This window comes from Trichoderma gamsii (assembly GCF_001481775.2).
Source record: "Trichoderma gamsii strain T6085 chromosome Unknown Scaffold_37.2, whole genome shotgun sequence".
Lineage (NCBI taxonomy): Eukaryota > Fungi > Ascomycota > Sordariomycetes > Hypocreales > Hypocreaceae > Trichoderma > Trichoderma gamsii.
Window position 1 is genome coordinate 135,535 of NW_020171374.1, and position 23,332 is coordinate 158,866.

Here is a 23,332-nt window from a genome sequence, read left to right on the forward strand (position 1 = left end):
ATCAAGGCTCCAAGCATTGGGCAAAAGGCGCCGCCACCCGCTTCAGCGCCGGGCGGGTCCGGCACCGGAGCTCAAAGCCCGCATCTTGGTCGGCAGCTTCCGTGATACCTGATCCATGTACATGAGATACAGACCGCAGGTTCATCTTCACAGCTCAAATATGGGGTTTTAAGATGCGGTGATCTGTGCCTCTTATCTTCATATTGAACAACGATAATAATCTGTGATCTTTTTGTGCGTACATGTATATAGCCTGAGACTTCTCGTCAACGCCCATCTCTGCCCAATCAACTTCTACATCTCAATCTCTCGCCAACTACACCCATCGCAATGGCGATTCAGCTCAACATTGGCGCTCTCGATATACAAATCACCGCAGAGCCTCTCACCCACGAGGCCTTCTCATCCTTCGGAGACGTCGTCTCCAACCCCCGACCCGACGTCCACCCCTCCTCATTCGACGCCCATGCTCAATCCCTACCGCCCAACGCCTTCTCAGCGAACCAAGGCTCCGCAATCCAGTATCGAAATGTAAGCCGCCTCAAGAATCTCTACGACCAAGCTCCCAGTGGCAAGGGCGAGCCCATCATGAGCATCTTCGTCTGCGCTGCACGAGGCGGCGCCGAAAGCTCTTTTTCCGGGGCAAACACTTTCACGGTGCGACATCTCGAACGACACCCGTTCACAGCACAGACATTTACACCAATGAGATCTACCGCGTCATCGTACCTGGTCATTGTCGCTCCGAGCCTCCCGCCTAGCTCTAAAGACGAGGATTTACCTGTGCCGACTGGCGAGGGGCTACCCGGGAGAGGATTTCCCGATCTCAAGCGCCTGCGCGCTTTTGTCGCTACAAGCAGCCAGGCTGTCACTTACGGCGCAGGAACTTGGCATTCTCCAATGGTAGTGTTAGGACAAGCGGGAACGCGGTTGGATTTTGTGGTATCGCAGTTTGCCAGTGGCGTTGCTGTTGAGGACTGTCAACTGCTCGAGTTTGTTTCAGATGGCAAGGATGAGCCTAGCATTCGGGTTAAGATACCCCAGAGAGACTGGTCAATTAAGCTATAAGCTTCAATATCTACGTTAATCAGCGAGTTACATGACCCTTAATATCAGCTAGTGCCGCACCGGATGTCTGTTTGCTGCCCCGGCCGACTCGTATTCACGAATTCGCAACTTTGGACTAGACACCTCATTGGTTGCTTAGTCATGCTATATTCGCTTCTGAGCTGCGAGAGTGGGGAGTCGTCTGGTAGCCCAAGGGCGCAGAATGACTCAATAAATACTACTCATACTGGTAGAAGACGCGTCTTGTGGAATTGCAGATTGATGGTTTATTAATCGTTGTCTAAAAGAGAAAAATACAAGATTTTGCAATCATGGGAAGTGTTATGTATTCCACCGATGCCAAGAATAAGCTCGAAGACCTATCTGGGATTGTCTTGAAACCAGGCGAGAACCCATACGAGGCATTCATCCGAGCTTGCAACAATAAGCCTGTAAGTGCTCATATATCCAAGCTATATACTTCTCAAACTCTACAAATATGCATTCATATACAAAATGCTCATAGTTCATCTCCTATAGCAAGAAATCCAGGCGTTATATCATGCCCACCGCACCAAACGCAACGCTCTTCAGAAGGAAAAGTTCCTATCTCCGGACTACAAAGAGCTCGTAATTGATCAATGCCTCCTTCGCCTTGAAAATCCAGGAATGGAGCCGGGCTTCGTCGATGAGCGCAACTGCTTGACAGTTTGGGCTCGTCCTCCAATCCACGTTATCGAGCTGGCTGCGCAGATTCAAGCACGTCTCCAGCAGGCTTCGCCAAGTGAGTATTTGCTGAAAACAAACCAATTCGCAGTATCATAGATCTAAACTTAACTCACTTATTCACGTAGAAATCTGGCTCATGCCCACTCACAGGATGCACTTGACGACCCTTGAAGTCGCCTTCTCAAAGACTCCTCCTGAGATCGGGTCACTCGTCTCTACTTTACGCCCTGCCATTCCCTCTATTGCTTCATATACCCACGCCCATCGATCTCGTCTTGTCAAACCAATGGTATCATATGACCTCTCTGCTTTTGCTCTTTCGTTTCTCCCAGCTTCTGGAGAAAATATTCTTTCACCGGCTCCAGTCACACCCGATGTGTCTTCCGGCGCTGTTATCCAGGGAGACGACTACACCTATCACCATCTCCGACAAGACATATTTGACAAGGTCAAGGATGCAGGCGTCGAGGTCGGATCTCGATACCAGGTTCCCAGTGCTCATATCACACTGGGCAGATACCTGACAGACGAAGAGCATGATACTCCTGGAAAGAGAGAGAAGTGGGTCAAAGCCATCGATGACATCAATAGTTGGCTGGAGAATGAGGTGTGGGATCAAAAGGATGCTCAGTTTATTGGCGAGTGGATTGTTGGACAAGAGAAAGGACTTGATATCCGTAATGGCACTTTGTGGTATGGGCATGGCCGCACTGTTTTGCTTGGCGAGGGCTTTTAGACAATGATTTTTAGATTAGACGCATCTAGAATCAGATAGACAAGACGTAGACATCGATACAAAAGACAGAATGAGAATGCACATGCCATAGAATCATCTTTTGAATCGATTGACTTTCATCTTTTCATGTTCGCTAGTCTGTTTCCCTTAGCCCGTGAACTAGAGGTTGCCCAGCAAGAGACACCAGGTCGTAGTGAATTAGAATACTATCTCGGCTTGGCTTTTTCCAACCTTAAACACTTCGAGGCATATCCCAGTACAATCGCATGAATGCGGTCATGAAGAAATCTTTTGTATTTCGTTTCCTATGAGCCGCCGTCCTCTAATTAAGGACCAGTAACCCCCCTTCGCCAAGTTCCATGATGCCCATATGCCGCGAGGAGAAGCATGAGAATTGGTAAGACCGGAAAACAACGCATTTAGAACACCAGAGCAGCACCCTTCGTCTTCTTGTCACCACTGTAGCCATAAGTCAGTAAAACGGCACGCGCAAAAGGTCCCTTCTGATCACATACCCGAGCTCGAAGTGCTTGCATCGCTTCAGGGCCAGCTGCAACTTGGTCTTGCACTTGACGCACTCCAACCGCAGGACGACCTTCTTGGTGGTCTTGGCCTTCTTGTGGAAGACGGGCTTTGTCTGACCACCATAACCGCTCTGCTTCCGGTCATAACGTCTCTTACCCTGGGCGAACAGGGAGGCCTTGCCAGCCTTGTACTGGGTGACCTTGTGCTGGGTGTGCTTGCGGCACTCCTTGCCCTTGCAGTAGGTGTTTCGGGTCTTGGGAATGTTGACCTAATCCGAGAATATGTCAGCCATCTGTTGGGTCGTGGTGGTTGCTCAAAGGTGACGGTGCAAGTCGATGCGATCGTGTGTCCGGCACAAGGCAGTCTTCGTCGAATTGATCAATATTCCAGCATTAAACAGTTACAGCGCTCGGGGTTTGTCGATGGAATTATTCATGTTCGTGATGTTTTTTTCGATATGGCGACACAGTAACTTTCCCCCAGTTCCTCCCCGCAGAGACTCGATGCACAAAAAATTGTCGTTTTCAATCGCGAAGACTGCCATCGTGCGGACGCAAACATTCGAAAGGATCGTTGTCGTAAATCGGGTATCAAAGGGGTCGACTGAGCATCGATGGTGACAGCAGCCAATAACATACCATTTTGACGACGGTGTGCGGTGTCGTTACTTGAGTGTTTGGTGATGCAAAGTTCCGGGAGTAAAGCGAAATTTGGGAGAGTTTGGTGATTTCTCGCTTTGTGGGCGATAGGGTCAACGCTATTCCTGATTGGGGCTTCGATAACGAGAGCGTGGCTTGCTGGGCGAGTCAGATTCCATGCCTCATTAATCGGGCAGAAACAAAAAAACCACACCAGCCACGCGAGTGTGGCGCATGCCGCGTCCCTTTCAGGGGACCCCACCATTGGAGCGATTGAGCTGGAAGGCCAGTTCTGGTTGATGATGGTATCCTCCTCTTAGAGACAGCAAGACGCAACATCGCCAAAAGTAGCCAATCGCCAAAATGGACCCATATTCCGCAGAAGGTGAATTGATCAACATTCACACCCACTTCTATCAGTCACAATACCAAGAGGTCATCGACTTCGACACATCATCCTTCTCCGCTGAGAATGAGCTGCCCGTGCGAGTACTGAAGCTCCGAGCCCGCATCGCCCTTGGCCAGGCCGAAGATGTTATTGCAGATGTTGCGGGCGAGGCTGTTCCCGACCTGGAAGCTGTCGGCGCTCTCGCCGAGTACACCCTTGGAAAGACCGATTCGGCATTGGAGACGATTGAGAAGCTGGCTTCATCAGCGGCCGATAACGTTACCGTCCAGGTTGTTGGCGGCACGGTTCTACAAGCTGCTGGAAAGTCCGAGGAGGCACTTGCGCTGCTTTCGCAACATCAAGGAAGCTGTGAGGCATATTACACACTACGCGATGAGACCTAGAGTTACTAATGGCTTGCTATAGTGGACGCTGTCGCCTTAATAGTCCAGATCCACCTACAACAGAACAGAACCGATCTAGCCCTGAAGGAAGTTACTGCCGCACGAAGATGGGCGCAAGATAGTCTCTTGGTGAACCTGGCTGAGGCTTGGGTTGGAGTCCGAGTGGTAAGGGCGATTGATGGAAGGATCAGACGTACAAATGCTAAAGGTTCAATAGGGCGGCGAGAAGTACCAGCAGGCATTCTACGTTTACGAGGAGCTTGCACAAGGCTCTTCAACTTTCTCAGTACCCAGCCTCATCGCACAGGCTGTTTGCGAGATACATCTTGGCCGTCTTGAGGAGGCCCAGTCTGCCTTGCAGCAGGCCATAGAAAAGGACCCTAAGAATGCTGAAGGCATTGCCAACTTATTGGTTTTGAACTCCATTTCCGGAAACAACACCGACGAGCTTGTCGAGTACGTATTCATTACTTCTTGCTTAGGAGTACACTGCTAACCTGCCTCAGATCACTAAAGCAGGCCAACCCCAACCATCAGCTGTTATTGGACTTGGAGGAGAAGAGCAGCCTATTCGACAAGGCGGTAGCCAAGTATTCAGCCAAGGCGTAATCATAGACGAGATTCAATTTATACAGCGAGTTATCATGTTATATTAGGGCGAAATGATAGACCATCGGAGACGACAAGGATACGAGCCAAAGCCTTTCGCACGCGAAGAGCTTATAATCCGACCCAGCATCAATCTCAGCTTGCTGGATTTGGACGGCCGCTCTATATCTAGGAAAAGAAAGTCACGTCCAGAAACTATCCGAAGCTGGTGGCGCAATTATTAATGAATTTTTTTCTTGAAGAAAGTTTCAATTTGTAGCTAGGTAGCTGGATAACAATAGCAATTTGAAGCCCAGAAACAACTATCACCCCCATAGTCACACAGCTTCTATCCACACTAACGTCTACCCTGCATTTACATAATAAAATATAATTTTTGTAGCATGCCTGAGTTTTTATCATTATGAAGAAATTATGAGACTGATTATTCCATTAAAAATTATAGAACAACTTATTTTTGTAACTGTGGCCACTCAATCTGTCGCAAATTAGGTTGATATATGCTCGTTATACACCGGAAGCATACCTATCCAACTAGTCTTCTAGCTCATCCTCCGAAATCTCAAGCTGCGACCGAACATTCTTCTAAAATGCCGACACTTCTTGGGGACTCCGACGATGAAGTTGGCCATCATTTCCACCGATATTCATACAATTCGGCTCCTCGTCATCCACCAGCACCGAATCTACATAGCGGCTTAGCCGAGAGAGTTGTTCCTTCGAAGCTGAGAACAAATCAAATTCCGGAGTGTCATCTTGCGATCCCTCTAGCAGACTAGCCTCCCCAGATGCATTATTGATAAGTACCTTGCTCGATGTCGCAGTTGCACTATCCTGTTCCTGAGCATCCAGACATCTTCCCAGCGGTACATCGGTATAGTACTGCTTGTACTTCAATAACGTCAGAGAATATTCCTCCACATCTGCCGCCCCAGGCATAGTCTGTCGACTGAGCAGCGACGAATTCGAACCCGTTGATGATATTGTACCGATCGAGTGGACTGATTTGATATCGTCTCCGGAAAGTCTTGATGTGCCATTATTGGCTGATGCCTCTTCGAGCCAAGCTATGATGGATTTGACAGAGCGGTTCTTATTCTTTTGCGATGTGTTGACATTGTCTTGGAGATTGGAAGGCGAGATGCGCTGGCTGATGTTGGATGAGAAGCTGCCAGACAAGCCCTTCAATGGTCTCTTTCGATTTATGATGCTTTCTTGAATGTCTTCGAATTTGAAGTTGTCGGTCGCCATCTTGTAGCTTGTGAGTGCACTATGAGTGTGTGATGGATGACTTGAAGTACGGAAGAGGACGATTTCATGGATGGAAGAAAAAGAAATTGTTGGCTTGTAGGTTATAAAACCACGGTCATTTCCAAACGAGACACATGGTCAAAAAGACGAATGAGGCAAAAGTGAAGCAAAAGTGAACTCGCAGGCAAAATTGGGTGTTTGTCCACATTCTGAAATCTAAATTCTTGACCATCCCACGCAAAACGCCAAAAAATCCTGCGCGAACCGGACCAATACATCCTGTTTCTCTGCTATACGAGCAGGAATGCACCATAACCCATCTATTGAAACAGCTTTGTACTCCTTTTGTGTTCGTTAATGCGCACCGCGTACGCAACAGCCACCAGACAACAAAGCCACGCGATTTGTCGCAGCATCTTGCCTTGTGGCATATTACTTCTCCCTTATCCCTTCAAATCCCTTTCATTTATTTCTTCTTGGGGCCCAGGCGCGGGGCGCCAATGTTAGCACCCCGCAGCTTGACGTTGAGCACCCTCTCCATTTTGGAGAGAATGGTCTGGTCAGGCGTAGCAGTACCGCGCTCGTATGTGGCAACAGTTGCTGATGTCTCGCCAATCTTCTTGCCCAGTTCGGCCTGGGTCATGGTGGGCTCGAACTTCTGGCGAGCCTGCTCGATAGCCTTGCCGACTTCCTTTCCGACTGTCTTGGGCTTGATAATGTCATCGGAGCGGTCGACCTTTGTCAGACGCTGGCCTTCACTGCTGCCGCCCTAGTAAGTATATTGTTAGCTTCGCCTTCTACAGACAATTGCTGTTAATCTTGATGGCTGCATGACATACTGCATTGGTGCTGCCGTATTTCTTTTCTGTGCTGATGGCAGCGCCGGATCTCGCAGCAGCGTTAAGCGCACTCTTTCCACGGATGACAGTCTCGCGGTCCGAGGCACCAGCACCGCGGACGCGGCTTCCAATCTTGGTGGCGGAATCCCAATCTTCAGACATGGTGGTTGAGTTACGGAAGTGAAGCGGTCAAAAAAGCTGTCGTGATCTTTGAGATGGTCGCGTGGTGTGAAACAGCAACTGTGAGTCGGGTATATAGAAGAGCGATGAATTCAATGAAATTGGTTTATGGAGGAACGAAATTTGGAGCTGGGGCAAATGCCGGCAATATATCCCTGGAGCAACGTGTGAGATGGAGAGTGGAAGAAGGGCTGCCGCAATCTGACTCAACCGGCAAGACAGATTTAGTCGACGGCGCCTCCGTGGGGCGTTTCGCGCATCGCCGCCCTTGCCATGGAAGGTGCTAGAGTACTGCTAGAGTACCCCGGCTTACCTAATGGCGTCGATTGGCTGTGAATGACGGCATCGACATCGCGATGACTAAGGCCGTCTGCCGAATAGCGAACGCACTTGGAGAGCAACGCTGAGCTGAGAGACACCTTGATGGGCAGTTGGCTGGGTTTCAGAGGTAATTTCCATCATTCCTTGCTTAAATCCCTCTTCATGATCTTTTCTTCCATTGTGTGAGCTTGCTCGATCACGGTGCAGCTCTTTGCGTTGCAATTGAGCAATCAGCATGGAGAGTATTGCCTGAAAGGGCATCTCTACTACAGAAGAATCATTACTCTTTACCGTTATTTCTCCGTCTTATTGGACATCTTTGATGCATCTTCGTGCCTATCGCTCTTTTGGTAGCGTCCTATCTCTAGAGGCTGATTATGGCTCTAGAACATTTTTCTTCTGCAGTTTGGCTTGTTCCTGGGACGACATAATTAACTATCATGGACGGCTTGGCCGACGATTCACCATTCAACGCTGTGATAGTAGTCGCAGATTGGATTGACAGAGTGCGAGAGAGCTACTTGCCAATTGCGTTACCCTTGACTATCCTTCTTCTGCATGTGACATACCGCCAATTGGACCGCACTCTTTTCTTTACATGTGCTGCTTGGAATCTACGCTCGTTGCTCTTCTCAACATTCTATAGCCTGGTTTACTCCAAATTCACGTTTGGAATATCGACCCTTGCGTTTACTATTTGGGCAGGCTATAGTTTTTTAGGGACCACATCAAGAAAATCCAGCCATTTTCATCATGAGTCGCCTGCTATTCATATCATACCATGCCGGGTAACGCACAAAAGAAAAATCCCAAAAACACATGCTTTTTCTTACTCGTATTTGACTGTTGGCATACCTGTAGGGTATAGAGGGTGTGTCAACGGCTTGATCTCTGTGGATGAACCAGATATCCCCACAACTTGGCTTTCTAGTGTTTGGCGTCTGAAGAATTGGTTCCGCGTGGACTCCAGCAATTATCTGGCAAGAGGCAGCAACAAGCTTGGACTTCGTGGTAAACTGGATGACTATCTGGTATCTCAGGTATGTCAGAAACGAGTCTATGACGAGAAGATGGAAGCTGACCGATGCAGGGCGCGAACCCGGCTGACTACCCGTCTGCCTTTCTCCTTACTGCGCCAAAATTCCTAGGATACCAATTCAACCCAGTCTCATTTTGGTACTTGTATTCTCCTGATAAATTATTCTCTGCCATCGTTCTGGAGGTGAACAACACTTTTGGCGAGCGACGGCCATACCTGGTCTTGCGTGACACCGCAGAAGATGCTACACGCATCTCTGCCTCTGGGACTGCCCATTCGAAGCCCTCTAATACGCTACTAAAGGCTTCATGGAAGAAGGACTTCCATGTTTCTCCGTTCAACTCTCGCAATGGCACTTATTCCTTGCTGGCCAAGGATCCATTCGGAAATGATTTGAGAAGCTTCCGTGGCATTGACAATACCATCAACCTCACCTCATCAAAAGGGCAGCCAAAGCTCTTTGTTCAGTTGCGCTCAGATGGTGACGCTGCCATAGCTTCACATATGAGCCTATTGGCGAAGATGAGATTCATTCTCGCATGGTTTTGGGTTGGCTTCTTAACGTTCCCCAGAATCGTCAAAGAAGCAGTTTCTTTATTCTTTTCCTATCAGCTGCATGTTTGGTACCGACCAGAGCCATTGAAAGAGAGCCTTGGTAGGCTGGCGGATGACACCGAGAGGAGACTGGAGCCGATATTTCGCCAATATCTACGATTTCTTGTCGAACAATCGCCAAATCCGTTACATGTGAAATACGTATCGAGCGGAATCCTAGAAAGTGGAGAAGAAACGTTCATTTCCTCCAAAGCGCCTTGTCAATCAGAGCAAACACAGTATTTGGAGATCCGTATCCTAACGCCTGTCTTTTACTCTCGATTTGTTCACTATGCCCATGACTTCGAAGCCATGTTTAGTGAATTGGCTGAAAATCATACCATTTGGGTTGATGAGCCTGAACTACTACCCAAACTCTTTTTAAAGCAGCAGCCTCCACCACTACATGTATCGAGTTTCCTGGACTTTGTGTGTTTCAAGCTGATACAAAAATTACGACGTCGACCAGCAAGGATAGTGCGCCCGATGACTTCGGCTGACAGAGCTAAGCCCACGATGAATGCAGAAGACGTCCGAAGTTTTCGAATATCGCCCATGGACGCATTCGTTCTCGGGCACTCTAGTAAAGAAACTCGAGGCTCTTATCGGTCTTTACTCGTCCGAATATTCGTAGCCGACCGGCTTTTCTTTGGAATGACCGAGATTGTCTACGCGTTGGAGTTGATCGGGCGCTTTGGCGTAGCCTGGTGGTTGGCATCCTTCTTCTCGACGCCAAAGGATGTCACTATTGGCACTTAGCGCTGCATATAAGGATTTAGATGCACAAGCTCCCCGGGCCAACTTCGAGGGCATCTGAGGCTTATTACGGATCTTGTCTATATCCAGCTGGCCGGCGTTCGCATCCTTTGCCTCCGCGTATAATATACGTGGAAGTATCCTTTCGTCGGAAGGGTATTTACTAATCCTACCGCCCCTCACGAACCGCACTCTATGGGAAATAGTAGCAAGGCTGACGTTGTATGTATTAGCTAGGATCACAGTAAAGGCCCGCAAAATGATTTGAGTTTCTGCTCTGCCGAGGGGAGTCCCGCAAGAGTCAGCACATGGCTAGCCGTGCGGCAAAATCCAGCATAGAAGCGATAGCCGCAATCTAGCATGGCAAGCAATGATACAATGGGCGGCGAAATCAAAGGCCCCAGCGTAACGACTGAGCGGGCCCGCCTGCAGCTCATTCCAAATTCTACAATTTGAGGTGTTTTGTCTATTTGATATGCTGCATCGGCTGGAGTCTAAGGAGCCACTTTTCGATCTAAACAGCTCCATGACAAATAACTGCAGCCAATGGGTGGCGAGACCCATGGCTATATTGCTTGCAGGCGATATCGAACGGGGAATAGTGCATAGTACTGCGTGCCGGGAAGCTGATGCTACATGTACTTCGCTCCAATTTCAGCCGATCAAACTGAGAGAATGGTATTTGAGTTTGGGAAGGCAGACGCCCCGGACCGGCTCGGGCGTCAGAATGTTCTCCAATGATAGGGATAATGGAAGAATGCCGAGCACCTCCGAGCGTGTAAATCGAAGAACATAAAGCATTGGCTAAGGGGAAAACTAGATATAAAAGCCAATGATTCTCTCTCCAATTAACATGCATCTCCAATCCTTCTAGCTAAGCTTCAACCAACGAGCCACCACCAGCAATAGCTCCACGTCACAACCTCGATTGAATCCCACGTCATCGACAGCGCCGTGCCTCAAACAGCCCCGCCAAAAGCTGAATTTACATTTCGGTATGCTCCAACCACCAATTACGAAATCCCCCGCCAATCCAGATGCGAAGCTTGTAATAGCTCTTTCCAAGAAGCTATATATCTTCGCTCCCACCCAACTTTTACAGCAACCTTTACATCTTCATTGACCTCTCTAACAACTTCCTCCTATGTAGAAAGTCAACGAATTAATTCCCAACTACTACGCATACAACAATCTCCAGCCACCATGCCTCTCACCGGACACTGCCTCTGCAAAGCCGTCACCTACAAGGTCGACGTCGACGCACCCCTCGTCACCGGCTACGATCACTGCGACGACTGCCAACGCCAGACCGGCTCAACCTACTGTATGCAGATACTCCCGTTTGGAAATATCGTGTTGAAGTTTACTCGGACAAAACTGCTGACTCAATCCCGGCTAGCTCTCGTCGCCGTCGTCCCCAAAGACAAACTGACCATCAACGGCCCCGTCAAGACATGGACTGGCACGGCCGCCTCCGGAAACAAGGTCGACCGACTCTTCTGCTCCGAGTGCGGCTCTCCCATTGCCCACGATCCTTCAGCCGCCCCAGAGATCATCGCCCTCAAGGCTGGTACTCTCGACACCGAGATTAAGAAGAACTTGAAGCCTGTTAGTTTCGTCACCCTTGAGTCTCGAGAAGATTGTTTCTAACCTACCGTGATTAGGACACTGAGATCTGGACCGCCGGCAAATTGCCTTTCTGCCAGGAGCATCTGGCCAAGCCTTTCAAGTTCATGCCAGAGTGATCTGTTCAAAACGAAAAATAAAGATTATATCAATGTAATTATAAATGTATACTTGTTCATAGGCATGAAGTACAATTTTTGGCGATTAGATTCCACTGTGATTGATAGGTATTCACTTTATTTACTGATGCTACATCATATAGCGACGGCCCAGATGTAGATCGTGAAACTGAAAGTGCATTAATCATAATTGAATTCTAGAAGGCCTTTGAAGGCGTTATGATACAATTGAAGCCCATCCTATTTGCCAGTCAACGCCAATGCCCCACATCCCAAAGTTCCCCCAATGACCTCTCCGTTACAATGCACCCATGAGAATAGCGCCAGCGATCGCAGCAGCTAAATCAGACTTCCCGAATGAAGAAGAGGAAGTGGCGCCAGATGATTCATGGTCAGAGAATGGAGCTGACTCAGGATCCTCCCCCGGAAGTAGCCACTCGAGGGTGGTAGCAATTGGCTCCAAGCTGTTGGTAGATGTGAGAGAGTTGGTTGGCAGAAAAGGGATGGTTGGATCGATTGAAATAGATGGATCGATAAGTACATCGGTGTTGGTTTGCACGCTGAAGTCATCAATGCAAGTCTTCTGAGGCCCTGCAGTGGGAGTGGCGGTTTGGTTGAAGACCCAAGGTCCTTGTGAGGCGATTGCGGTTTGATTCACGCCCTTGAATATTTCGACAGGTGAGCCATCGGTGGTGGTGGGCGTGGGAGTCACGGTGCCCGCTTCAGCCGGTGTAGACAAGCTTGAGACGGCTGCGGCTGTTGGAGTTCCAGTGCACAAAGCTTTTGATGCCGCATCTAGGATCTTGCTCCAGTACTCATCGTCCTCCCCATGAAAGCCATGATCCAAGAGACACTTCTGGCACTCGATCCAAGCAGAGAAAGTGTTTCCTCTGCAATGACATTCATCGTGGGCCTTGGCATAATTGGGCTCACCAGCCTCAAAATGGCAGGTGTTGTCTCTGAAGATGACTTCAACACATGGAAGAGTAAAGTCTTCTCCAGGCTGAGGTGTCAAGTTGTCAAGCCGACAGACATCTGAATGGTTGGAGCTGCCAAATTCGCTTTCAGAGCAAACAACGGTGGCGGATGCAGAGACGGTGGTCATTAGAGCTGCGGCAGCAGCAGCAAGAATGGTAGCGGCGTGATATTTCATGGTGAATATGTCTGAAAAGAAACTGAGTCTATGATGAATGATGATGCTTTGACCCTGTGAAGTCCAAAAAAGAGCAAATAGAAAAGAAAATCTGTATGTAAACAAAAGAGCACGGTCAGCAATACTGGGATGGATAAACTTGAGAGTTGGGAAAAAATTAAGTTGGAGGCTGAGCAAAGAAGAAGAGATGGGCTGTCTGCATGTCTCTTTCCTGCTGTGTGATGAACCTTGTCGCTAAGTGACTGTTCCTCCCTATTTGGAGCTTATTTGGAATCTGGAAACTGTGCTTTGAGATATGCAACAGCGAGCAAATTGCATAATGGGAAGCAACAATTGTAGAGAAGGAGCTGCAACGAATGAATCAAGGTTGAGACTGCGCAACGCATTGGTAGCCATGAGCTTTCAAGGTTATTGGTGTTTTGATAAAATGTTGCCATTAGTCTAGTACATCTATGTAGGAAGATCAACATCAAATAAAGAAACAGTCATATATCCGTTACGCCGCATGGATCGTGAAATGCTGAATAGATAGCGGTATCAATAAAAGAGAACTAGCCCTCCTCTTATTTCATTATTACAGTGCACCCAAGAGAAGAAGGAGAGATCCAGTGATTCCACTCATAATCAGCAAGCTACTGCTCAACACTGCCGAAGAAGCTGCATTTTTACTCGAAGCTTCCGGCTCTTGCTTCTGCACAGAGTTGGTCTCCGAGGCAGCAGAAGTGAAGCAGCTTGCTGTGCCGCATTTATACCCGCTGGGACAGCATCCAGCCACGGACCCTGCGTCCTTTCCACACAAGAACCAGCCGCTTGCACACTTATCTGATGCCGTCGCGGTGGGCACGTCGTCTGCAGGGACCACCACGGTGACGCCATGGGAGATGATTGTTGACGAGGACGCCGGGCAGGAAAATGTCTGGCAGTCGCGGTCGGTGCGGCAGCAACCACCTCCATGAGTGGCCAGGCAACCATAGAAGCCAGTTGGACAGCCAGTTTGAGTTTCGCCTGAATCGGTCGTTGTCATAGGCGCCGAGGAGGTGGAAGTGGAAGTAGAAGAGGTGGAAGTAGCGTCTGTTGGTCTGTATGGCGGCGCTCCCGTTGCGGTCTCGGTTCCAGGGCCTGTGGCTGTTACTGTTAACGTCTGCGTGACCGGAGGAGGGATTGATGTTTCAGTGACGACGAGAGTCACTATCACGGTTGATGGATTACCTGTTGCGGCGGTCGAATGAGTCTGGGGCGTGGTTTGGGGCGGTGGTGCCGTTGACGACGGAAAGCCAGTTGCTGCAGCACTGGGAACGCCTACACAGATCCTTCGTATCAGTTTTGATTGATATCAAGCAAACAACGGACTGGATGTCCTCTTCACTCACATCCAACTCCTACGCAGACATATCCCGGAATACAGCAGCCGCCACCAAGCGCGGATGGGCAGCTCACAGCATTTGAAGGACAGGCACCAACTCCTCCTCCGCAGGTAGCCCCGTTGGGACAACACGCAATTTGCTCAGCGTCGGAATCGGATACATTTGTGCAATATGACCCATCCGCGCAGCATTTATCTGGCGAGCCAATGCCTGAGCAGCTCTCCGTTCCTGAGGGGCATGCAGCTCTGTTCTCGAGAATCGCCAAGACATCCGCGGCACGTTTTAGCAAGTCCTCTTCGGATTCTTGAAAGTGGTACGCAAAGGCGGGATGGTATCGCTTCGTCAAATAGCTGGAGCTGGCGTCTTGTTCCTCTTGGCCATCGAGCCAAATGTTCGCAGGGGCGGTCGTCTCGAACGGGTTCAATGCTGGGAGCGGCTCAAAAGCCAGGTGGTCGGGAAATAGCTTCTCGTTTGCATCTGGCAGCTGCTTCTTGATGGCAGTGGCCAGTGGTTGATTTGCCGCCACTTCTGCGACCAGGGCGAGAATGGTTGTTGGTAAGAGAAGCATCTGGGGAATAGAGGCCATCGTAGGGGGCGATCAAAGCCTCTTGTTGCCTCGGCGCGATGAGGCCTCAATTGAGGATGCAGCTGGAGAGACAAAACGTTAAAAGTTGAGGACGCACATGCGCATGTGAGAAGTTGATCTTTTTCAGCTGCTAGGCAAAAGAAACTAACGACCCATGCACGACCAACTGATCCTGGCTCACCTCCAGCTGGTGATGCTGGCGCCAATGCATCAATACAAACAAGCTGGTGGCTGGGGTAACCAGCTAGCCCGCGCTTTAGTGGGCCGGTGCAGCTAAGCCGCCAACAAAGGATGCAGCAGCTTTGCTTGGCTCAGAGAAGAGTTGGTGGAGATTTCTCGAACATGTCATCACGAAAGAGAACATGAAAATTATAGTTACGTCTATTCTTTGTCATTATCTTGGTAATTTGGCCCTGCTTGGAGTGTAGAAGTGTCTAGTGTAGCTCTGCTATCACCAGCTGAAATTCATCAGGTAGCGTCTATAGATACATTGTAATGTTATAAGTCTCCGATATTTCTATATACATGCATGCCATATACAGTTATTATGCTCGTGTTATATGATATCTACTCAAAACATGGTTTCCCTCTCTTCTTTTCCGGTTTCCAGTTCAGGATGCGATGGTGTCTCTTGCTGAGTCTTGGTGGGCGTTGATGCTGTAACAGCCGGCGTCCTCACAAAGGAATGGCATAACAAGCCGGCAGCAACACTGACATTCAGGCTGTCCACGCTGCTGTTGCGCATAAAGTATGGCACTGACAGCTCATAATCGGCTGCTACCTTGATTGGTTTAGACAGGCCATATCCTTCGTTGCCCAAGACCAGTATGCAAGGATGACTGGCCAGCGGCTGTTCTGCCTCAACGTTGGCCGTGGAGATGAATTTGTCGTGTCTTTGCATGAGTTTGGGGTCGGGCGGCGCGACGGCAGCGTATGTCTTCCATCCTGCTTTTTTAGATTCCTCTATAAAGCTAACGGGTGAATCCACGCTGAATATCGTAATCTCTTCCACGGCACCGGCCGCAGATTTGAGTACAACAGGAGTCAAGGTGGATGAGCTGCGATTTGTGATGCCCACTGCGTCGACACCCAGATAGCTTGCTGTTCGTAGAATGCCTCCCAAGTTGCCTGGATCCAGAATTTCATTGAGCAGAAGAACAAAGGGCTTTGGCGCGTTGTCGTTCTTTCGAGGTATAAACGTATCTTGGCCGTTGATCGCTTCCTCTTCTTTGGATTGATAGTCTAGTTCGACATGAAATCCTAGTTTTCCCGGCGTTTCTTCGAGTCTGCTTAATGCCTTCACCGGTAATCGCGGCAGCGGCGACGTCTCCAGAACAAAGCCGTTGTGCGGCCGGCCCATGCTCATCTTGTCCATTAATCTCTGGTCCGCGTTTGGGATGATCGTGATCGGGACGCCCTGTCTCTCCGCTAATCGAGTTATAATCGCATTGTCCTTTGAATCTTTTCGGTTTTCGCCTCCATATATGAAGAGTTTATACAATTTCCGTCTTCCTTGCTCAAGTGCGGCTTTCACGACCGATTTGCCGTACAGAAATTGCGAAGCGGCGGTCGTGTATTTGATGTTCATGGACATCATCTGATTTCTCCTCTCACGAGGCAGCGCTGATTCTACATCTCCATGAAAGTCACCCGTGCGATCAACTTGGCTCTGAATAGATGGCCGTGGCCGTTCCGAACGCTCTGTAGGCCAATGGTCTGTAGGCCGACGCTCTGTAGACCGACGCTCTGTAGGTCGACGCTCTGTAGACCAAGAGGATTCAGTTCTGCGCCGAGGGCTGCCTTCCAGCCTCTGAAAGGGTAGTGGTCGTACTGGCTCTTGAACAAGGGCAGCAGCTTGATCTTTCAATGCGCCATGCTTAAGTTGATAAACCAAGCTTTTCTTCCCATATTCGAACTCAGGATTGAGAAAGCGCTTGCGCCTTGTCTGTTTGCCGGACTCCTCCTCTTCATCCTCGAATGCCTTGCGACCAAGTTTCTTGCGTAGTTTCTGCTGCTGTCGAGGGGATGCTGCACCTTCGAGCGCCTTTCTGGTTAGCCCACCGCTTCTTCCATTGAATGAAGAGTCTCGATCTCTGGATCGGTCTCCAAACTGGACTCTCTCCGATCGCCGCACTCCTCGGTGGATAGCAGAGAGGCTTGCAGGTCGGCCTGTCTGCAAAACATAAGCACTGGGCTTGTGCATGCAAATGAACAGTTGGCGCGATAGCCCTTTGGGTCTGAGTTGCCCAAGAGATAACATCATTGGGATAGAGGAAGAATAATTGAGCGGTGGTAGCTGTATTGCAGCATATTTAAAGCTAACTCAACCACTCCAACGAGCTCTCAAGGTTGACGTACTTTTTTTTTTCTGCCGCAAATCGTGGGGGACGATTACAGGGTCTTTGGAAGGCGGTGAGCCCTGATAAGCAGCTAGTTTCCTTCACTAGGCCCATTCCAGCGATTGGACCACCGCGTTGTGGCTACGGCCCGCGTCTACAGGGCTACGAGCTGCAGGACGATCCAAATCGTGTGGTTCGAGATTATTTGAACATTTGCGACTGTTGGTTCCATGGCGCCGGTTCTGTATATCACGGCTTGTATAGATGCATACCGATAGCGCTGGGCGCTGTGCTTCACAAGGTATGGTTTTTCACTTCACTTTGCGCTGATCGTCCTATCAGCGGGCGCTGGCATTCATTCTTCTTGTTGCCCAAACACAGCAGAGGAGCCTCTGTTGACCAGAAACTCTAGATGGACGAGTCAAGTGTCCTCCAAGGCCTGTTTGAGCCGAACGAGGAGAAGACCCACGATGATGTTACCGTTGCCGCACCAGGCATTCCGATCTACGATATGAGCGACCTGGGCGATCTGGCGCTGCTGAAGGCGGCCTTGGATGGAGAGGAAGGAATGGCTGTTGATGAGGCCGAGGCCGAGGCTGGCGAGATGCCCTTGAACGACAGTCGCGAACCGACGCCCGATTTTGCAATTCCAATCGACTCCGATACAGATATGCCGAATAGCGAAATACAGGTACATGTTGCGCCGGCAACGCGGATTGAAGTTGCAATTCCAGAACTCTCTGCCGAGAAGCGGATGGAGTACTCGGCAGTACATAGCATGGTCGTCGAACGGCTTGTGTGCAATCGCGAATATCTCAACGACTACATCGAGTACGATCAAGAATTTACAGACGGCAGAATTGAGACGGTACGTTTGAAGAGCAACCTGTCTATCCACAACCTGAGCAGCGTCGCTCTTGATTTTCCAAAGCTCCAGTCCCCTTGGATTGAGATGCTCCCCCTGCTCGCGACCCACACTCATAATGCGCTGCTTCTACCTAATAACCACTACTTTCTCACCGGCGCTTCTCTTGGTTGATGCTAAGCACCACCCGTTTGTCTGTCTCTCTTACACTGCATTTCCTCTCAACTCTTCATCGCTGCATTAAATGGGCCAGACCCACAGCATATAACGCTACCCACCAACCGCGCCATGTGTTTTTCTTAACTTCTACAATGTCTATTTCCATCCTCATTCACATAGTCTAGTCATATTAACACATTTGAAGTTTGACATTAGCGGCCTTCTTGAACAAATCAACGGCGAACGGGTCTTACGGGCTTGGCACGAAGGTACTGACATGAGCCCCGCTGATAACAAGCGGAAATACGTCCCCGATGAGGAGGAGTGGGACTCTGAACTGAATGAGGCTGCCTCAGAAGCCAAAGCGTCAGAAGAAGAGAACGACAATGAAGTTTCCGATAATGAGCCCGCATTGCGTCGCAATCGCATGCTGCGCTCGCGGCAAGAGAGCAGTCGGCCAAGCTATGCTGGCGGCTCGTTTGATTCAGAAGGCGAGGATGAGGACGGGTCCATCGAAGCTAACCAGCCTTCGCGGCGCCTCCGAAAGCGCAAATCAACACAGCTAAAGCTAACCAACATGTCTTTGAATTCAAGCATCCTTGATCAGGACCAAGACGAACTAGCACTTGAATCTCGCCAAACATCCGAGGAATTCGATAGCTTCATGCCCATTGTATCCGACCTCGCAACAAAAAAGAGCCGTCCTAATCGATCTGCAAAACGTTCTCGTCGGATCGTCAAGAAGCAGAATGAAACGAACGCTAGATTGTCTCGCAAAGTATTGGATGATTCTGATATTGAGTTTGAGCAGCCTCGACGGTCTGCGAGGGCCACCAGGAACCAGACGAGCATGAACGACGACGCTTTCCTGGATGACGACTCGTTCTATGTGGTTGATGACAAAGCAGCCGCTGTGCCAAAGATTATCTCCGTCAGAGAAGTTTTCCAGCCAATATCTCCAGATTCTGATTTCGGTTCTGCACACATGCAACAATGCCATACCTGCGGAGGCTCGAGGCAACGGGGTCAGCTGCTGCATTGCCAAGGATGCTCCTTGACGTACCACAAGAATTGCATTGGATACCGAAGCAACCGCGAGCATATGGCTACCAAAATCGGAGAAGATGACTTTGTGCTACAATGCAGGTTCTGCCTCAACACTCACTTGAAGAAGGATCGCAGTGCGCCCAGACACAGCGCGTGCCAGAGCTGTAAAAAGGATGGCCGAGCCTGCGTGCCATTTTCGCAAAAGAAGACTGCTCGGCAAGAAGAAAAGCTTCGTGAGGAGAATGGCGGTGTAGACCCAGTTACCCCCGTCTCTCCCGAACTTATCAATAATTCTGATAATGTTCTTTTTCGGTGTACTACTTGTCACCGAGGCTGGCATCAAGAGCATCTGCACTCCTCTGGAGACGATTCTGTTGGAACCGATATAAAACCTGAGCGCCTAAAGGATTATTCCCCTGATTGGCAGTGCAATGATTGCAGCTCTGCTGAGAGCAAAATACATCGCTTGGTAGCATGGCGGCCTTACACTCAGCAAACTCCCCTCCCCGCATACGAAGATCTCAATGAAGACCAGAGAGAATATCTTGTCAAGTGGCACGAGGCTTCATATGCGCACTGCTCCTGGGTATCTGGATCGTGGTTATTTGGTGTTGCCGCCGGCACTATGCGGACCTCGTTTGCAAAACGTGCAGACGAGCAGAATCTCCTCAAATTTAGCAGTGAGGAAGCTATTCCAGACGAATTCATTACTCCCGACATCATTTTCGATGTCAAAGTAGACAGCTCGGGTTCTCGAAGCAAATCAAAAGAAGAGGATCTCGCCAATATCTCTCACGTCAAGAGTATACTAGTCAAGTTTCACGGCCTTGGCTATGATGACGTTGTATGGGATTCGCCACCTAGTCAAGATAAACCTCGACTTTACAGCGCCTTTGAAGAGGCGTATCGCGGATATATTGAGGGCAAATACTTTCGTAGTGAGCCTTCCTCAAGGATTAAAGAACGTATCAGAGGGTATAAGAATAGCCCATTTAAAGAAGTGGACACGCAGCCTGTTGGCCTTAAACGAGGAAAGCTCATGGGCTACCAGATTGAAGGTCTCAACTGGCTGCTGCAAAACTTTCACCAAAGCCGAAGCATTGTCCTTGCAGATGAAATGGGACTGGGTAAGACAGTCCAGGTCGTTGGTCTTGTAACTTCCTTGATTCAAGATACACCAAGGGTAAGTGAATGCCTTTGTATGTGCTCCATTGTTTGTTTAGACTCCCTAACAATGTAAAAGTGCTGGCCCTTTCTCATCGTGGTTCCGAATGCTACCTGCTCCAACTGGCGCCGAGAGTTCAAGCAATGGGCCCCAGGCGTCAGAGTCGTCGCTTATTACGGAGGCAGAGAACCCCAAGATATTGCCTATAAATATGAGCTGTTTCCAAATGGCACTACCGAAATGAAGGCTCAAGTTGTCATCATGTCCTATGACTCGGCGCAGGACCCGCGAACGGTATCACTTTTCAAATCCGCCAACTGGGCAGGACTGGTTGTGGATGAAGGCCAGCGGCTGAAAAATGATCAAAATCTCCTCTACACTGCCCTGAGGTCCATGAAAATACCTTTCCGGCTGCTTCTAACCGGTACACCGCTGCAGAACAACAAGAGGGAGCTGTTCAATCTTTTACAGTTCATCGACGAAAAACAAAATGCAGAAAAACTGGACGAAGATTATGCAGTCCTGGACAAGGATACTCTTCCCAAGCTGCATGAAAAGATACGGCCGTATTTCTTACGCAGAACAAAGCTTGGCGTGCTCAAGTTTCTACCCCCTATGGCACAGATTATCCTACCTGTTACCATGACAGTTATCCAAGAAAAACTTTCAAAGAGTATCATGGCAAAGAATCCCCAACTCATTCGAGCCGTGTTTGCAAATAGCAAAATGAACGCAAAGGATCGTGGCAGCTTGAACAACATCTTGATGCAGCTGCGCAAATGCCTATGCCATCCGTTCATGTATTCCGAAGCTATTGAGGAGCGTCACCACGACCCAACGGTACTTCATCGCAATTTGGTAGAGGCTTCAGCCAAGCTTCTGCTTTTGGAAATCATGTTACCCAAATTAAAGGAACGAGGCCACCGTGTCCTGATATTCAGCCAATTCTTGCAACAACTTGACATAATCGAAGATTTTCTTAATGGGGTTGGTTATGGATACCGTCGCCTGGATGGATCAATTTCCAGCTTGGAGAAGCAGCGACGTATTGACGCCTTTAACGAGCCAGGCTCTGAACTGTTTGCCTTTTTGTTATCGACCAGAGCTGGTGGTGTTGGAATCAATCTCGCAACGGCAGATACTGTCATTATAATGGATCCTGATTTCAATCCCCATCAGGACATCCAAGCTCTATCTCGTGCTCACCGTATCGGCCAGAAGAACAAGGTATTGTGTTTTCAGCTAATGACTAAAGATTCGGTCGAAGAGCGAATCATGGAAATTGGGCGCAAGAAAATGGCACTGGATCATGCGCTGATTGAGAGTATGGACGACGAGGAACTGGAGGGAGCTGACTTGGAATCGATATTGAAGCATGGTGCTCAAGCGTTATTCGACGAGGGGTACGAAAAGACTGCTATCCAATACGATTCAGCATCTGTTGACAAGCTCTTGGATCGTTCTCAAATGGAAAAGACCGAGGCAAATGATGACAAGTCTGCCGAAAGCCAGTTTAACTTTGCCCGTGTATGGGCCAACGACAAGGGTGACTTTGAAGAAAGAACAGACACTGGGGAAGAACTAGCACCAGAGCCCCTTAATTCTAGTGTCTGGGACCGAATTCTTGCTGAAAGAGAAGAGGAAGCTAGGCGGGAGGCAGAGGCCAGTAAAGAAGTCCTAGGGCGTGGTGCAAGACGTCGAATGGTATGATAACCAACCTCCAAGCGACCGATGAGCAAACTAATGACTAACGATTGTACTCTTAGGCTGTGAATTACGGAGCTAAAGGCACCGAACACCTTGTGGCTGGCGATGTTGGTGCTGACTCTTCGGACTCATCTGACGACTTTGATGTTGCAAATGCTCCCGAGGAGTCTGATGAAGATATCGATTTAGACCCGTCAACAGGAGGTAAGCGGGAAGAATGGTGGCGCTCTAAAACAATGACGGGCAGTAAAGTTAACAAGACATCTTTAGCCGAGCGAGAAGCCGAAATCTTAACGATGCAACAAGTCGGTTCCAAAAAGGGCCGAGGCCTTGCTTTTGCTACCCAACCGCTCATGTCTACACAGCCGCTCATGAATGTGCCACCAGCGCCGCCAATACCAGGCGTAGGTGCGCCTTTACAGATGCAGATGGGCCCTCGTAAGAGAGGCAGACCCCGAAAGTCACTTGTCGACCCCAACGGCAATGTTATAAATCCCAATAATGGGCCTCCGGCCCGACCAGCAATAAAGCAACCAGTATTAAAGCAGTCAGCTACCCCTGCCTTGGCATATAAAACAGGCTACGGCAATGGCAGCGAACTTACAGGCGAAGAGGCTAGGCACCAACAAACTCGCCAACACTACGAGCAGTATATCGCTTATCGCGGTCGAGGCCCCCCCCTCCAAGCGCAAGCGCAAACGCAAACGCAAGCGCCCACTGGGTTCGAATATGTGGCTCGCCTTGCCTCTGAGGCGCAAGTCCGTGTGGCCTTGGACTACGTTGTACACACCCAGGGCAATGTGTCAATGAAAGAGCGACACATTGCTGCATTGTTTCACAGATTAGAAGAGGTGCGGATACAACGCGGGATTGCGCAGAGTTGAACTGGCTCACTCACCGCTAGTAAGCATGAGAAAAAGAGAGAAATGATTGTAATGACGGTGTCGTTTTCTGAACTGGAGACAATAGTGAATATCCTGATGCCCACCAAGGCGTGTACATATATAGCTCCAGCATTTAGCATCTTAGACATTGCCCCAGGGTGGGCGGCCACCCGGCATTAGCAGGCAAGCAGGGGAAAAGGCAAAGCCTGGAAATAAAGAAAACTTAAATGAACGGACTGAAATAAAATTGCCGGTACTATTT

The 23,332-nt window shown here is 49.3% G+C and overlaps 9 protein-coding genes across 9 annotated transcripts; 4 read left to right on the top strand and 5 right to left on the bottom strand.

Annotated features, from left to right (window-relative positions):
• Nucleotides 1-1,379: 1,379 nt before the first annotated feature.
• Nucleotides 1,380-2,512, top strand: TGAM01_v208597 (hypothetical protein; the record flags this gene model as incomplete). The annotated part of the gene is made up of 3 exons (XM_018806285.1): nucleotides 1,380-1,499; nucleotides 1,588-1,831; nucleotides 1,902-2,512. The coding sequence occupies 3 exons, from the start codon at nucleotides 1,380-1,382 to the stop codon at nucleotides 2,510-2,512; spliced, it is 975 nt and encodes a 324-aa protein (XP_018660536.1).
• Nucleotides 2,513-2,931: 419 nt separating this feature from the next.
• TGAM01_v208598 (60S ribosomal protein L44) lies at nucleotides 2,932-3,678 on the bottom strand (the record flags this gene model as incomplete). The annotated part of the gene is made up of 3 exons (XM_024550371.1): nucleotides 2,932-2,971; nucleotides 3,028-3,305; nucleotides 3,676-3,678. 3 exons carry the CDS (start codon nucleotides 3,676-3,678, stop codon nucleotides 2,932-2,934), a joined length of 321 nt encoding a protein of 106 aa, XP_024404880.1.
• A 360-nt stretch (nucleotides 3,679-4,038) lies between these two features.
• TGAM01_v208599 (hypothetical protein) lies at nucleotides 4,039-5,076 on the top strand (the record flags this gene model as incomplete). Its single annotated transcript, XM_018806283.1, has 4 exons — nucleotides 4,039-4,432; nucleotides 4,490-4,632; nucleotides 4,685-4,923; nucleotides 4,974-5,076. 4 exons carry the CDS (start codon nucleotides 4,039-4,041, stop codon nucleotides 5,074-5,076), a joined length of 879 nt encoding a protein of 292 aa, XP_018660534.1.
• A 1,717-nt stretch (nucleotides 5,077-6,793) lies between these two features.
• On the bottom strand, nucleotides 6,794-7,328 carry TGAM01_v208600 (multiprotein bridging factor 1; the record flags this gene model as incomplete). The annotated part of the gene is made up of 2 exons (XM_018806281.1): nucleotides 6,794-7,096; nucleotides 7,167-7,328. The coding sequence occupies 2 exons, from the start codon at nucleotides 7,326-7,328 to the stop codon at nucleotides 6,794-6,796; spliced, it is 465 nt and encodes a 154-aa protein (XP_018660532.1).
• Nucleotides 7,329-11,259: 3,931 nt separating this feature from the next.
• Nucleotides 11,260-11,801, top strand: TGAM01_v208601 (glutathione-dependent formaldehyde-activating enzyme; the record flags this gene model as incomplete). Its single annotated transcript, XM_018806279.1, has 3 exons — nucleotides 11,260-11,380; nucleotides 11,456-11,664; nucleotides 11,721-11,801. The coding sequence occupies 3 exons, from the start codon at nucleotides 11,260-11,262 to the stop codon at nucleotides 11,799-11,801; spliced, it is 411 nt and encodes a 136-aa protein (XP_018660530.1).
• Nucleotides 11,802-12,099: 298 nt separating this feature from the next.
• TGAM01_v208602 (hypothetical protein) lies at nucleotides 12,100-12,954 on the bottom strand (the record flags this gene model as incomplete). Its single annotated transcript, XM_018806278.1, has 1 exon — nucleotides 12,100-12,954. The coding sequence occupies one exon, from the start codon at nucleotides 12,952-12,954 to the stop codon at nucleotides 12,100-12,102; it is 855 nt and encodes a 284-aa protein (XP_018660529.1).
• A 574-nt stretch (nucleotides 12,955-13,528) lies between these two features.
• On the bottom strand, nucleotides 13,529-14,904 carry TGAM01_v208603 (hypothetical protein; the record flags this gene model as incomplete). The annotated part of the gene is made up of 2 exons (XM_018806277.1): nucleotides 13,529-14,253; nucleotides 14,325-14,904. The coding sequence occupies 2 exons, from the start codon at nucleotides 14,902-14,904 to the stop codon at nucleotides 13,529-13,531; spliced, it is 1,305 nt and encodes a 434-aa protein (XP_018660528.1).
• A 571-nt stretch (nucleotides 14,905-15,475) lies between these two features.
• On the bottom strand, nucleotides 15,476-17,167 carry TGAM01_v208604 (hypothetical protein; the record flags this gene model as incomplete). Its single annotated transcript, XM_018806276.1, has 1 exon — nucleotides 15,476-17,167. One exon carries the CDS (start codon nucleotides 17,165-17,167, stop codon nucleotides 15,476-15,478), a length of 1,692 nt encoding a protein of 563 aa, XP_018660527.1.
• Nucleotides 17,168-17,655: 488 nt separating this feature from the next.
• On the top strand, nucleotides 17,656-23,070 carry TGAM01_v208605 (hypothetical protein; the record flags this gene model as incomplete). Its single annotated transcript, XM_018806275.1, has 5 exons — nucleotides 17,656-18,111; nucleotides 18,473-20,497; nucleotides 20,558-22,183; nucleotides 22,246-22,390; nucleotides 22,457-23,070. 5 exons carry the CDS (start codon nucleotides 17,656-17,658, stop codon nucleotides 23,068-23,070), a joined length of 4,866 nt encoding a protein of 1,621 aa, XP_018660526.1.
• Nucleotides 23,071-23,332: the final 262 nt, after the last annotated feature.